We start from the raw sequence: 13060 nt of genomic DNA, 5'->3' as shown, positions 1-13060 counted from the left end.
CGTACTTCTGGTTGAGTCTCTATATGAGTATATAAAATGCTTGCAAATTTGCTGATATTCTTTCAGACAGCCTCCTAATTGATTCACATAATCTTCCAAAATGTTTACCACCTTTGAACACTGATCTCAGGTTTCTCCAAAAAGTAGTGAGGTTCATTGATATTTCAAGTACAGAAAATGTAAACATGTGATGCACTCTGATGAAACTGTCTGAGGCATATTGAGGCATATGCACAGTAAATCACATTGCCTTCTTAATAAAAAACCTGGAATTTTAATTCTTGACAAAGCTTAATGCAAAAATACCCAAACTGGAAGCTAAAGAGGACAAAGACCATACAAAAACAAAATATATATCATGAAGTGTAAAAACTACATATTCCAAGTCAAGCAAAAGTGCACCAATATCCCCAGTCAAAAGCCTAATCAATGTGAAATTGGGGACTAACCCACAGAATTATTCTCCAAACACGAGTATTTCTCTTCTCATTAAATCTTTCAAATTCTTAATGATAAACCTCACATCCACCAATTCCTTGTTGAAAATAAGAACTTGAATCCAGACTAAGTTAAAGGAAGAGGAAATGAAATGTCTTTAACAGCTTACAGATTAGCAACTACCTAAATCAAAAACCTTAAATTATTTTTAACTACTGCCACAATCTTTTCAAAATAAGGATCCATTAGAAATATGGAAATATGTAATTCAACATTCCCATGTTGTCAATAGCAACATACACCCTCTCAAGTAAGAAAACAATAAGAACACAATTAAATGTTTAAAAGGTGTGATCTGATCAAATTAAATAATATTTATAACTATAAAAACATTTAGGGAAATTTTCAACCCTGTTCAGCACAAAATTTCACACCTTCCAACTACCACAATAACAAATCTAATCAACATCCTGTAGAGGTTGAGCAACATCCTCTGCTGTGAATTTGCCCTTTCCTTTCTCCGCAGCTCTGCCCTTGGCTTTCCTCTCTAGAAGAGCCTTTCTGTCTTTATCTAGCTTCAACTTTGTCACCACGACCTTGGATGGGTGAACACCAACATTTACAGTTGAACCTGCACACCATTACAGGAGAATTAAAAACCAAAAATAACATCCAGTATCATGTAACTTATTCCCAATGCATACAGGTGTTACATATTTTAAATCTTCAAACAACTGCAAAAGAAAATTTTAGTGCTTCCTCACCATTGACTTTCTCACGGGTGATGCGTTCAATGTGAATGACCCACTTCCTTCGATAAACTTGAACTACCTTCCCTTCCCTTCCCTTAAAGGTCCCTCTTACAACCTGGACCTCATCATCCTTTCTGATTGGAACAGAACGAACCTGAAAAACATTGTGGTATTGTTAAAAAAACAAATAAGTGGACCTTGTTACAATAGAATGCACATAGTTTCACCAACCATGCATCAAAGATCCAGCAGCCAAGCATCAGTATTACTGAATATCAAGTGATGCATCAATGATTCAATAACAATACTTACTGAGAGAATAAAATTTCATACATAAACATGCAACCATAGAAAACCCACTAGAATCAATATGTGCAAATCTTACATTATACTTGTTTCTTAGATCAGTGGAAAGTGGTGCACTCATCAAAACACGCCTCACACTGGATGGAGCTGTGAAATGAGCCTTGCGACTCTTGCGCCTGGAGCTGCTGACTCCTGCACAAAAAAAACATAATGATTAAATCCCAGAGAATGAATGAAAAATGCACATACAAACAAATACTAAAGCAGTAACAGTCAGCAAACCATGTGAGGACCACAGAACTGATGGCATATCAATACGTTCTTCTGGGCTTTCAAAAGCCCAAACTGATAACCTACTAATACATTCATTTAGTCTATAAAACATTAAAATCCCAAAGCTAATGAACTAGTTCAAAAACCATAGAGATTTTTTGCCTGACACTTTGCTCGAAAAAAACATTAAAAAATCCAATTTTCTGATCCCGTAATTTAAGCCCGAGATATATTATTTGTCCTTATGAATCACTTCTTTTAAAAAATATATTTTTTAGAATATGAAGCAAAAGCATAGGCCATTAAAATTTGTTTATAACCCTTAGGAGGAAGTGTTAACAGTGATGTCTCTATAGCTCCATTTGCAATTGGTGGAGATGTTTCCAACAAGGAAGTAGAAGAACAGAATATAGGGAAATGGTTCTATACATCCAGATAAGGGTGTGAATGAGATATTTTTGTAATGTGAAGGTAGCAGTGCAGTTGCTGACGGGAAATGTGTTGCAGGAAAATATTCAAAACAAAAAACAAGATAGCCACAGTTGTTGCTTCCATGTCAAATGTTAGCATAAAGGTTCTATTACTCTATTAGTTGACTGCATAAGGTTGTGTAATGCAACCACATTTTGCTCCCACTTTATATGCATGTATGCTTTTCATTTATAGATTGATCAATCTTCCACCTTTATGATCTCCAAAAAGGTATCGGAGAAGGTACTGTATTTGTTTTGCCTAGTAACACATGAACAATCTCCGTCACTGCAAGCTCTGGAAGTGAGGAATGATGTTATCGTATTGTAAGGTATGGCATAGAAATGAGAACATGTAGAATCTTAGCTTGTTATAGTTCTGCAATAGACAGTGGCATAAGCGGTGAGATGGAGTGTTGAAAGTTTTTTAACTAGTTTCATGCTCTGACTGCAGATTAGAAAGGTTTTGTCAATGGAAAGCAATCATTGGCATAGCTCAATGAATCGAAAGTTTATGAAGTTTTCTCCCTGTGCCTGTGCATTATGCACCTGTCTGGGTAACATTTTTAGACTTTTTTAACTCTTGATCCTAGTACAACCAAACCGTGAAGAAGTCATTTTTACACTGTTCTGACCTTCCACTTATTCTCCTCCCAATTGGTGCATCTCCAAAAGTACAAATTTTCTGTCACAGGTTTCAGTATATGAAGGAAGATTTCCAACAAGTGCAGCAGAAAATTTGATTGAATCAATCTCATGATCTGCAAAATTAGTTATGTGGTGTACTAATCCGGTGGAACTGTAGAGAAAGGAAGCTGTTGTCAATCAGAAGCTGTGTTGATGCATTTTCTGGTTGCTAAATAATAAGATAGTGTTTGATAAGAGGTGGGTTCCACGAATCACCTTGTGGGAGAATGAGTGCAATAGTAATGAAGATCAGTGTGCAGTTTCATTCTTAAGGCATATGATCATTATTTTATTGAAGGAGACCAAATTCAAAAGGACTTGAGTTTATTTGTCCTAAAATATTATTTTGCAGTTTCATTCTGAAAAGTTTTATTTGGAGTACTTAGTCCAAGTATAAAATGAGATTATCTCAAAGATAATATAACATGGAGCTATTAGTGAATTTTATAGACTCAGTACTAAAGAGACAAAATTTATGTTTTAAGGGTATACTGAATATTCTATTCCATACATAAAAACAATTTTAAAATAAATAAGGTTTGAACAAAAGAAAGCTTTTACAACTGAGCTTATAGTAAGTAGTTGGCTTCAGATAATCATCTCATCCTGTCAACATTCTGATAAATTCATTATATCTTGGCCCTTTGATTTGATGGCATGCTCATAAAATGAATCAATGAGATATGTGGCGGCAAAATTTTGTGTGGTTTCTTTCTCCTAGGGCACTTTGGATTGGTTCCTTTTGAAAATCAAATCAAAGAAATTATCCAAATTAGTTGATATTTCTAAAATAAAGAAGGTTTAAACACCAGGAAGCTTTTACAACCGAGCTTATAGCAAGTGGTTGGCTTCACATACTGGTGACATCCTGTCATCATTCCGATAAATTCATTATATCTTGGGCCCTTGATTTGATGGCATGCTCATCATATGAAATCCATGAGATATGTAGTGGAAATTTTGCGAACTCTCTCTTATTAGGGAATGAGGGTGCTCATACTTCTGCACTCTTGATTGGATTCCTTTTGAAAATCGAATCAAAGAAATTGTCCAAATTGGTTGATATTTCTAGAATAAAGAAGGTTTGAACAATGGGAAGCTTTTACAACTGAGCTTATAGCACGTGGTTGGCTTCAAATATCGGTGCCATCCTGTCATCATTCTGATAAATTCATTATATCTTGGGCTTTTGATTTGATGGCATGCTCATCAAATAGAATCCATGAGATATATGGTGGAAAAATTTTGTTGAGTCTCTCTCTCTTAAGGAAACAAGGATGCTCATATTTCCGCACTCTTGATTGGGTTTCTTTTGAAATAAAAAATCAAAGAAATTATCCAAATTGGTCGATACTTTGAAAATGGCATAAGAGTTGAGCTCATTGTCTCCAAAAGAGAGGATAACAAAAACTTTTGGTTGGTGGAACATCAATTACATCTTCTTACAGCAAAGAAAGGCAAATAGCTATTTTAACAACCTCCAGACAAGAGCTTTCAGCTATGGTGACTGAATTCTTTTAGAGTCTCAACTTCATCACTAGTTTATACACTCTGTTTCGGGGGTTGGAGTCAAGGATGGAGGAGTTTCCATCATCTCAAGTCAGCTTCTGACTTTGAGATGATGTTCTACATAAGCAATTTTAACATTTTTCGTTTATGCTTTTCATTTAACTTTCATTGTTGATGCCGACATGTTTGAAGAATGCATGTGTTGAGAAGATTTTTTGTGAGGACAGGTTCAAAATTTGCCGTCGAGCTGGATTATTGTCCAGCAAGCTTCAGACCATATGATCAACATTTATAACCTTTCATAGTCATTAGACAATGGTAGTGCTCAATCATAGCTCTTGGTATTGTTGTCAAAATCCAAGGCTCTGTCATTTGAAAGTTCGTGACTGAGGACTTAAGATTGCAGCTTGAATCTATACCTTTATGAGGGTCAACAGACAGCTCAGGATTTGCTTCTTCGAAAGAAAATATTCTCAAAAACTTGTTACTCATATTATATAATAATAATAAAATGTTGTGTGAGACTTAAAATAGGTGTCCTCAGAGCTCAGAAGTCAATGCAAGCTTCCTGGCTGCAGATGCCAAAACAAAAGCGAACAATTGCAGATTCTGGAGCGGAGGCAGCCAGAAGCCACTCCCTGGCAGCTGGAGGTAGGTGGAAGGCTGCCTGGGAGTGGCTTCCTGCCAGCTTCCACCAGCCTATGACTGCCTGGGAGTGGATTCCACCCAGCTTCCCCCTGCATTTAACTGCCTTGAACAGCTTCCGCAGAAGCAAACAGCTGAAAAAGCCTTCTTTTGTTTGACCACTTAAAACAATTATTTAGCAGATGCAGAAAAGACTTTTTCGGCCTATTTTTTGATCCTAAACCTGAAAACAGCCCTAAAAAAGGCCATTCAACCACTCTTCATCTCATTTTGTTTGCAGCTAGACTCTTCCATTTTAGCATTTTGAAGGCAAGGTGATTAATATCAAAGAGGATCATTTGTAGGGCAAGAGAGAGCTTCCACAAACAAGATTTAAGAATCTAAGATAAGCATTTGATCCCATTCTGGAGTTCTTTAATTAATTTTTTAGAGATTTAAATGATTTTTAAATATTTGTGAAGAAATTTGTCGAGTTCTTTTCATTTTTAAAGAAACAAGTTTAGCTATCTATTTCACTAGTTCTGTATCATTTTTTTTGCAATGGTGCTTGACGTTTATATTTTTTTAATTTAAATATATTTAATTTTTTATTATAGGCATATCAAGAATGGCCACCACAGAAAGTCAAAGTTCAGTTGGGAGACAAGGAACCGTAGTGTTAAAATCATAGTTACACCACCTAAGGGGACGAGGGAACAACAGAACAGGGGGACAAGTTTTTGGGACGGGTGGACAAAGGGGCATTGATTTGGGAACGGCGAGGCACAGGGGGGTGTTGTATATACTATACATATGGTATTTAATATGCTAGTTATGAAAAGATGCAATGCAATATAAGATATAAAGATGTAAAAAAGTAAATACTTGATCATTGCATTGATTAGAACACCGAACATTGAACATAAATAGTCAAATCAGCAAATAGTCAACACCAATACATACCTCATACTAATTCGGTGGCGCCACTAAGGGGGGGGGGGGAACACACGTCCTCATGTTACTATGGTTAAAATTAATATAGGATCTCCTTTATGAAGACATACCTCAAGAATCTCACAAGTCTCTAGAGGTGGCTCATATATTTGGAAGTGTAATTATGGTAAAAGTGACAAAGGCAGACTATTCAATAGCTCATCTTCCCCAATAAAAGTTCATTTTATGGGCCCTACTGGTAAAGGATTTGCAATGTGCAAAGGCACAAATGGGAAGGGGTTGTATAATGCACAAATAGCTTCATTTGTAAAAGAAGAAGTTGTTGATAAATTAATAAAAAGATCAAAACAAAGTTTTCTTGACCTCCACACTCAAAGAAAACAATGCAATTACCCATGGAACCAATTATAACCTCTAAACACCCATTCTTGCAAGTAACTATACTGGGAGTGGAAGAGGAAGAACTAGAAACTATGACCTGCAAAAGAGGTTCATTGGACATCACATTTAAAATGGAGGCAAGAGAACTTGCTGATCAAGCCATTGTGTTGCCTCTATGCCCACTGTTTTCACAAGTCTTGGGTATGAAAAGGTGCGAACCACTTTATTGCAAAAGGAGAGACCTTGTGCAAAGAAAGCTATTCAACTATAAGAAATTCATGTTAAACTTCAAGTGTTTCTATCGTTTTAAATGGATGGAAAGATACAAGGAATCAGTCATTGATTAATGTAATTGTTGTGTCACCCAAAGGGGCAATGATAAAGCAATTGATTGTGAAGGGGGAGTGAAAGATTCACAGTTCATTTCCAAAATTCTCATTGAAGCCATTGAGATGGTGTGTAGTGAGAATGTAGTCGAAGTGATTACAGATAATGCAAAAAATTGTAGGGGTGCAAGTACTTTGGTTAAGGATTGGTATGATCATACTTTTTGTTCAGCACACACTGTATACTCCCAAAACTTGGGCAAATATACCAAGAGGGAGAGGAGATACAAATGTTTGTGACGAACCACCACATGTCACAATTCATATTCAGATCATTCCCCAAGTTGGAGTTGTTGAAGGTAAATTGTAATTAGTAAATTTCATTTATTTATTTAATTTGAAAATATTTTGTCATGCTCAATTATCAAATTGTGTATAACTTTGCTTAATATTTTTTGACATATTGTTATAATTAAATTACTTAGGTGGTTGAAACCTGATTTGCATCTCATACTAGTGTTATGACAACTTGTCAACGTGCAAAGGACATTACGCCAAATGGTTATTTCTAGCCAAGGAGGTATATGGAAGGCTTTGAATGCAAAGAGGGCACAAAAGGTCAAGGCATTAATATCGGATGATAGTTGGTGGTCTTGTGTGCAATTTGTATTAGATTTTACGAACCCTATCATGACTATGCTCTGTTTTGCAAATCAGCCTTGTTTGGGGGATTACTATCATGGCATGTATACTATGGTAGAGAAGGTAAAAATTTCTATACAAACACATGGGAATGACCCCACAAAATGTCAAACCTTATGTAATCAACTAGAAACAATCATTCATCATTGTTGGGAAAAGATGACTACCCCACTACACCTCCTTGCATATGCCTTATCTCTAAGGTACTATACAGAGGGAGTACTTGGTATACCAGATAGAGTAGCATCATATGCAAATGAAGTTGCTAGTGGCTGCTATAAAGCTTTTGCAACTCTTCCTAGTGATGACATTCACAAAAACTTTAGGGCAGAATTTGGCTTCTTTGCTTCGAGAGAAAAACTTAGTCCACTTGCAATAAAGGACTAATATATGGTACCTATCACATGGTGTCTATATGGTCAACCATTTACCACTTGCAATAAAGGACCAATATATGGGACCTATCACATGGTGTCTATATGGTCAACCATTTAAGCATCTACAACCTCTTGCAATCAAAATCCTCTTACAAGTTTTTTTTTTTTTTTTTTTTGGTTTACCACATGTAATCTACAAATATTTAAATTGCTTTTCATTTTTATGATTTTACTTTAATAATTAATTTTGTAATTTTGAACATTGTCCAAGTTGCAAAAGTTCTTATGTTGCTGAACAAAATTGGAGTACATACTCCTCTATCCATTCAATGAAGTGTAACAACTTGGGCCCTTAAAAAGTTGAAGACTTGATTTACATTCATAACAACTTGCGTTTTTTGTCATGTAAGGATGATTACTACAACGGGCAGCCAAGCTTTGGGATGTAGAAACAGAGAGTGCAAACTTCGATGCAATGACTCAAGATCTTACTACAATCACAAACGATGATGTTGATAACATCATGACAAACGATAATGTTGATAACATCATGACACATGGTGCATCTAACACAAGTGCAATTGAACTTAAACTTGCAACAATTGGAAGAGTTGGAGATGATGAGGAACTTTTTGGGAATCCATATGATTCAGATCTGTATTGATGTACATTGAATTGTGAACTATATTTTGATTTTGTAATTGTGATGATTTACTGATATGCATTGGAATTGTGAGCATAGGAATATATGCTATGATTATACTTTATAATCTTAAACATTTGCAGTTCAATTTGAATATGTATTGGTGAAGTTACAAGTATCATAATATCAAATGTTTTAATTTAGTATATTTCTTTCATTTCTTTGCGCGCATATATATATATATATATATATATATATATACCCTACCTATAATAAGATTTTATTATTATATGATTGTTAAATAAATTTTATTTTTTACTTACATAATTATATTTAAATAAGTAAATGAATTTCATTATTTGATAAATAAAACAAATATATAGATCATTAATATTTAAATAAATAAATAACTGAATATTGTTATTTGATGAATAGATAAATAAATACATAAATGGTTTTTGGTATTTAATAAATAAACAATAAATGAATTTCCATATATAAAAAAGTAAATGGATTTCATCGTTCAATAAGACAAACTAATACAATGATTCTTAATAAATAAATGAATTGTATTAAATGCTAGTTCTAATTATATTTAACTCGGAACTAAATGCAACCATATTCGATAGATTACAAATTATGCAATGGATAGGTCACAGGTATTCACACCTCCTCAACACGACAACCAAAATGCCAGCTAATGACATGCACGATGACAAACTACTCAATGCACCTCATAAGCAACGAACAAGCACACGTACAAATGGATGATGCATGATTTGACCATACCCGACAAGACCAAGTCCATGGTGGCAACATGATTAAAGACCTGATAATTAAATTCCTAAACTGAGCGGGCAAACCTGGTGTCATCATTAAGGGTTGCGACTACCCCTTGAATCATATTAAATAAGAACGGCAGATATAAAACATAGATGAGGATATAAGAAAAACATTGAAGAGTGAGAAAAAAGAAAAGAACAGTTGAGAAACAGCTAAAACTGATGCTGCAGAATCCAACAGTAATCACTGTGAAAGTTGGATGAGTTTGCCTCCAATAGACTTGAAGGAAACTGCCATACCAATAGTTGCTTGCATCTGGTATAACCAGACAAATGCAAGAACACAAGTACTCATAACAGATGCTCTAAAACATTAATGTAAGCTGGGAATATTGAGGTAAGTGTCCCCCACACCCTTTGTTGTTAATATTAATCTGGAGCATAAATTCATATTCACCATAATGCTGAATTAGAAGAGAAAGATATAGAGTAGGTCTGTTTAAACCAATTGATAGGTCATTGTGAGATGGGTAAGGATCAGCGTCCCAATAGGTCTGTTTAGGTCAATTGATAGGTCATTGTGAGATGGGTAAGGATCAACGTCACTGTAAGTTGCCTTGAGGTTTGACTAAGATAGGATCAAGTTGCCTTGAGGTCATCCCAAGATGGGATCATGGACTTGGATCCATAGAAACCTTGAGGAAGGTCATTGATGCTGGTTTCAAACAACCTCTTACAATCTGACATTCTTCTAGTCCAATGCTACAATTGAAATAACTTAAATTTCCTAATTCACAAATAGATCATTTCTAGTTTAGTTGAATATAATGGATTTATTCATAGACGACTCACTACGGGACATTATATATACACACACACACACATGCACTTGCATCCCTCCAAAAGAAAAAATTTCCACATCAGCGCACTTGCTTCCCGCATCCGAATCAGTCATCAAGACTTAGAGCAAGGTCAATTTGATGTTTAGGGGATCAATACAATAGGGGCAGGGGATAATATTAGCAAAAGGTTCTATTACATTTTTAGTTGAATGCATACAGTTATGTAGTTAGCTGCAATGACAGTCGTAGTTAGTGCAACTATATTTCTCCTCCTTTATTTGTGTAACTTTTTCATGAATTACAGATTAATCAATCTTTCACCTTTCTGGTCATCAGTATAAACGTTATTTATAGATTTTAAATCGGAACAATAAGGGCTCTTTGGAAAAATTAATGCTTTGAACATGGAAGCGGGATTTTTGAATTATGGTATTATGTTTGCTTGGAGATAATATCCATTAAGGCTCTATCAATGTGATGATAATTCAGTTTTGATGGGAGTTATCTTGCAAGTGCAAGTTAGTACATGATATGGAGTGTTACTACGTTCACAATTCAAAAACTTAAACTCAGAAGATTATGACTTGGACCTTTTTATGGTGTTTAATTAACTTTAAGACTTAGAGTCTCGATAATCTTGTAACACAATCTCTTCAGACCTAGTGTTATCTGGTCTGCCAAGTAGTTATCAGACAACACTTCATAGTCTTAACATTTTCAGATATATCTCTAACAACTCAGCCTACAGAAGAAGATAGAGCTAGAGCTACAAAAAAATTTATGTGTTTAAAATCAACTTAAGAAAACATGGGTGTAATGGATTGTGCTAGAGTCGATGCTCTGTTAATCCTGCAGCTAATCTATTAGAAAACAAAGTTGTTGAGTCAATTAGATACTATGTCAGAGGGGCCAAAAGCATAAAGGAATGCCCAAACCACGTCTGATGATAATTGACAATCTCAACATAATAACCTCATTGAAAGTTTTCAAATCCTGAATTAACAAAAAACATAGATTGTATATTAATTTGTCCAAGGATGGGCTCATACTAAAAAGGGTGAGAGAGGAAATTTGAAAGAAGATACAGAGAAATGCAGGGTTTTCGTAATGTAAAAATTGATTTCAAGTGAGCATGTATTGAGACTGTGTGAGAGAGATTCCATCATAAACTAAGATACAATTTTACATGGCAGATGGTGGTGAATATGGCCTGCAAATTTTGTACGTTTTCAGGTCCACCGGATTTAAGATGCATTAAAAGAGGAACAACAAAACAAGGAATTATTCACCATGATGTAAGACATAACATAAGGTGGCTTACACTTCTTACCTGTAGACTTTTTACACTCCCAGGAAGCACAGTTATGGAATTCTATGCAGCTCTTGAGATTGTTCCTAAAAAGGCTCTTTAGAGCATGACAGCAGCAGTCCATGAGGTATTATCAAGTGGAAACTAGCAATGTTGCTGTGCATGATGGCAGCAGTACATGAGGTATTCTCAAGCCAAGACTAGTAATGAGATTTTCACAGGAAAAATAGCATTCAAATATATAGCCAATCCTTATTCTATAGAAGCAACTAAGAATTCGATAGCTTCCTTTATTGTAAGACTTGTATCAGTGCGTTGCACAGTTGCAAGAACGAACATAGTGAAACATTTTCTGGTGCAAATTAAAATTTAAAGTGCACAAAATAGGGATCAATCATCTCATTTTATTGCAAGGATTGTATCAGAGCGTCGTGTAGTTGTAAGAATGAGTGAAGTGAAACCTTTGCTGGCTACAGTGAATTTTTATTGTGCACAAAGTGTGGATCTAGCATTTCACACCGTTTTTCTGATAAGAAATACTTTCCAAAAACAAGTCACATTTCACATAATTGAAAGTTGTAAGGAGGGTAGTGATTTTTTCCCTGGGGACAATGGCTGTTTATTATTCAACAAATGTGGATCAATCATCTCACATCGTTTTTCTGATGACAAATAATCTCCTATAGCAAGTCAAATTCTTCATGGTTGCGAAACCGAAAAGTTTCTTCCAGTCAGCCCTACTACATCGATACTCAATTTTCAGAAAACCAAAATACTGGAGCTCCTGTAGGCTAAAAAGCATGAAATGGGGAGAGCATGTGGATTGTAGATCCCGAATAACTGAAGACCAGGTAGGTGCATGCATAACTGGTGATGCTGCTACACCTTGCGAGATTGTAAAAGTAATCGACACATACGTTGATGTAGGTTACCAATCGTTGTATAAAATCAAGGATTTTTGTTTGACAGAAACTGAAGGCAGGCTTTCCCGTGCGAACAAAGATCTGCGGGGGGGAAATTAAGCCTACAGTTCGAATGCATTGAATGGGTATTTGAAAAGAAAACCAGATATAATCACACAGGTCTATAGAGACAGAGAGAAAAAAAAGGTCATACACTTTGAGAGATAGGTAAAATTTTCTGTTCTTACTCGGATTATACTTCATTGTTCGCTAATTTCCCTGCTACACAGTTTGCCTTCTACTGCCGATGATTTCCCCTGCTACACAAGTTGCCTCCCGCTGTTGATCTTTCAAAACGATATAATAAAAACCATGTGAATTAAAAACCCTAACCCTAGTACCTGGTCCCCATTTCGCCCAATGTTAATTTTATTTTTATAGATAATACCTAGCTAAAGAATTTATATTTAGTATTTTTTGTTAGTTTGATAGGCCTTTGTAGCTGCGAGTAAAACAAGGACGCAAAGCGTCAAAGTTCCTGCCTAAGTATAGTGTTTGCATATGACATGTAGCAGTTTAGATAGTGTTTTATACATTGGATATGCAATAGGATAAAGCAAACTATGCAATTTTTATTGTATTTCAATAATAATTTACATTAGCAAAGCATGTACTCAATTATGCTATGCAACTTGATAGAGAAAAACTATGTCTTATAGCATATCAATGCATACATATTATTTCATTATACATATATGACACAGAGAGTGTACTTGGATATGA

The 13060-nt window shown here is 35.2% G+C and overlaps 1 protein-coding gene across 1 annotated transcript; it reads right to left on the bottom strand.

Moving 5' to 3' along the window:
• Positions 1-664: 664 nt before the first annotated feature.
• On the bottom strand, positions 665-12617 carry LOC149556481 (large ribosomal subunit protein uL24z-like). The gene is made up of 4 exons (XM_089830801.1): positions 12526-12617; positions 1576-1688; positions 1203-1344; positions 665-1069 (listed from the first exon to the last, which is right to left on the bottom strand). The coding sequence occupies exons 1-4, from the start codon at positions 12539-12541 to the stop codon at positions 897-899; spliced, it is 444 nt and encodes a 147-aa protein (XP_089686927.1). The 5' UTR covers positions 12542-12617; the 3' UTR covers positions 665-896.
• Positions 12618-13060: the final 443 nt, after the last annotated feature.

Source organism: Cupressus sempervirens, chromosome 5, assembly GCF_028749045.1.
Source record: "Cupressus sempervirens isolate cs-2001-9-10 chromosome 5, ASM2874904v1, whole genome shotgun sequence".
NCBI classification, from domain to species: domain Eukaryota; kingdom Viridiplantae; phylum Streptophyta; class Pinopsida; order Cupressales; family Cupressaceae; genus Cupressus; species Cupressus sempervirens.
The sequence above is the reverse complement of the archived record's forward strand: the minus strand, read 5'-3'. Positions and strand labels throughout refer to the sequence as shown.

What these genes read in the sequence shown, in the direction of transcription:
- LOC149556481 (XM_089830801.1), bottom strand. An exon ending in ATCTAAGAAACAAGTATAAT is followed by an intron (nt 1,345 to 1,575) that starts GTAAGATTTGCA and finishes AATGTTTTTCAG; the next exon opens with GTTCGTTCTGTTCCAATCAG. An exon ending in CACCCGTGAGAAAGTCAATG is followed by an intron (nt 1,070 to 1,202) that starts GTGAGGAAGCAC and finishes AATGGTGTGCAG; the next exon opens with GTTCAACTGTAAATGTTGGT.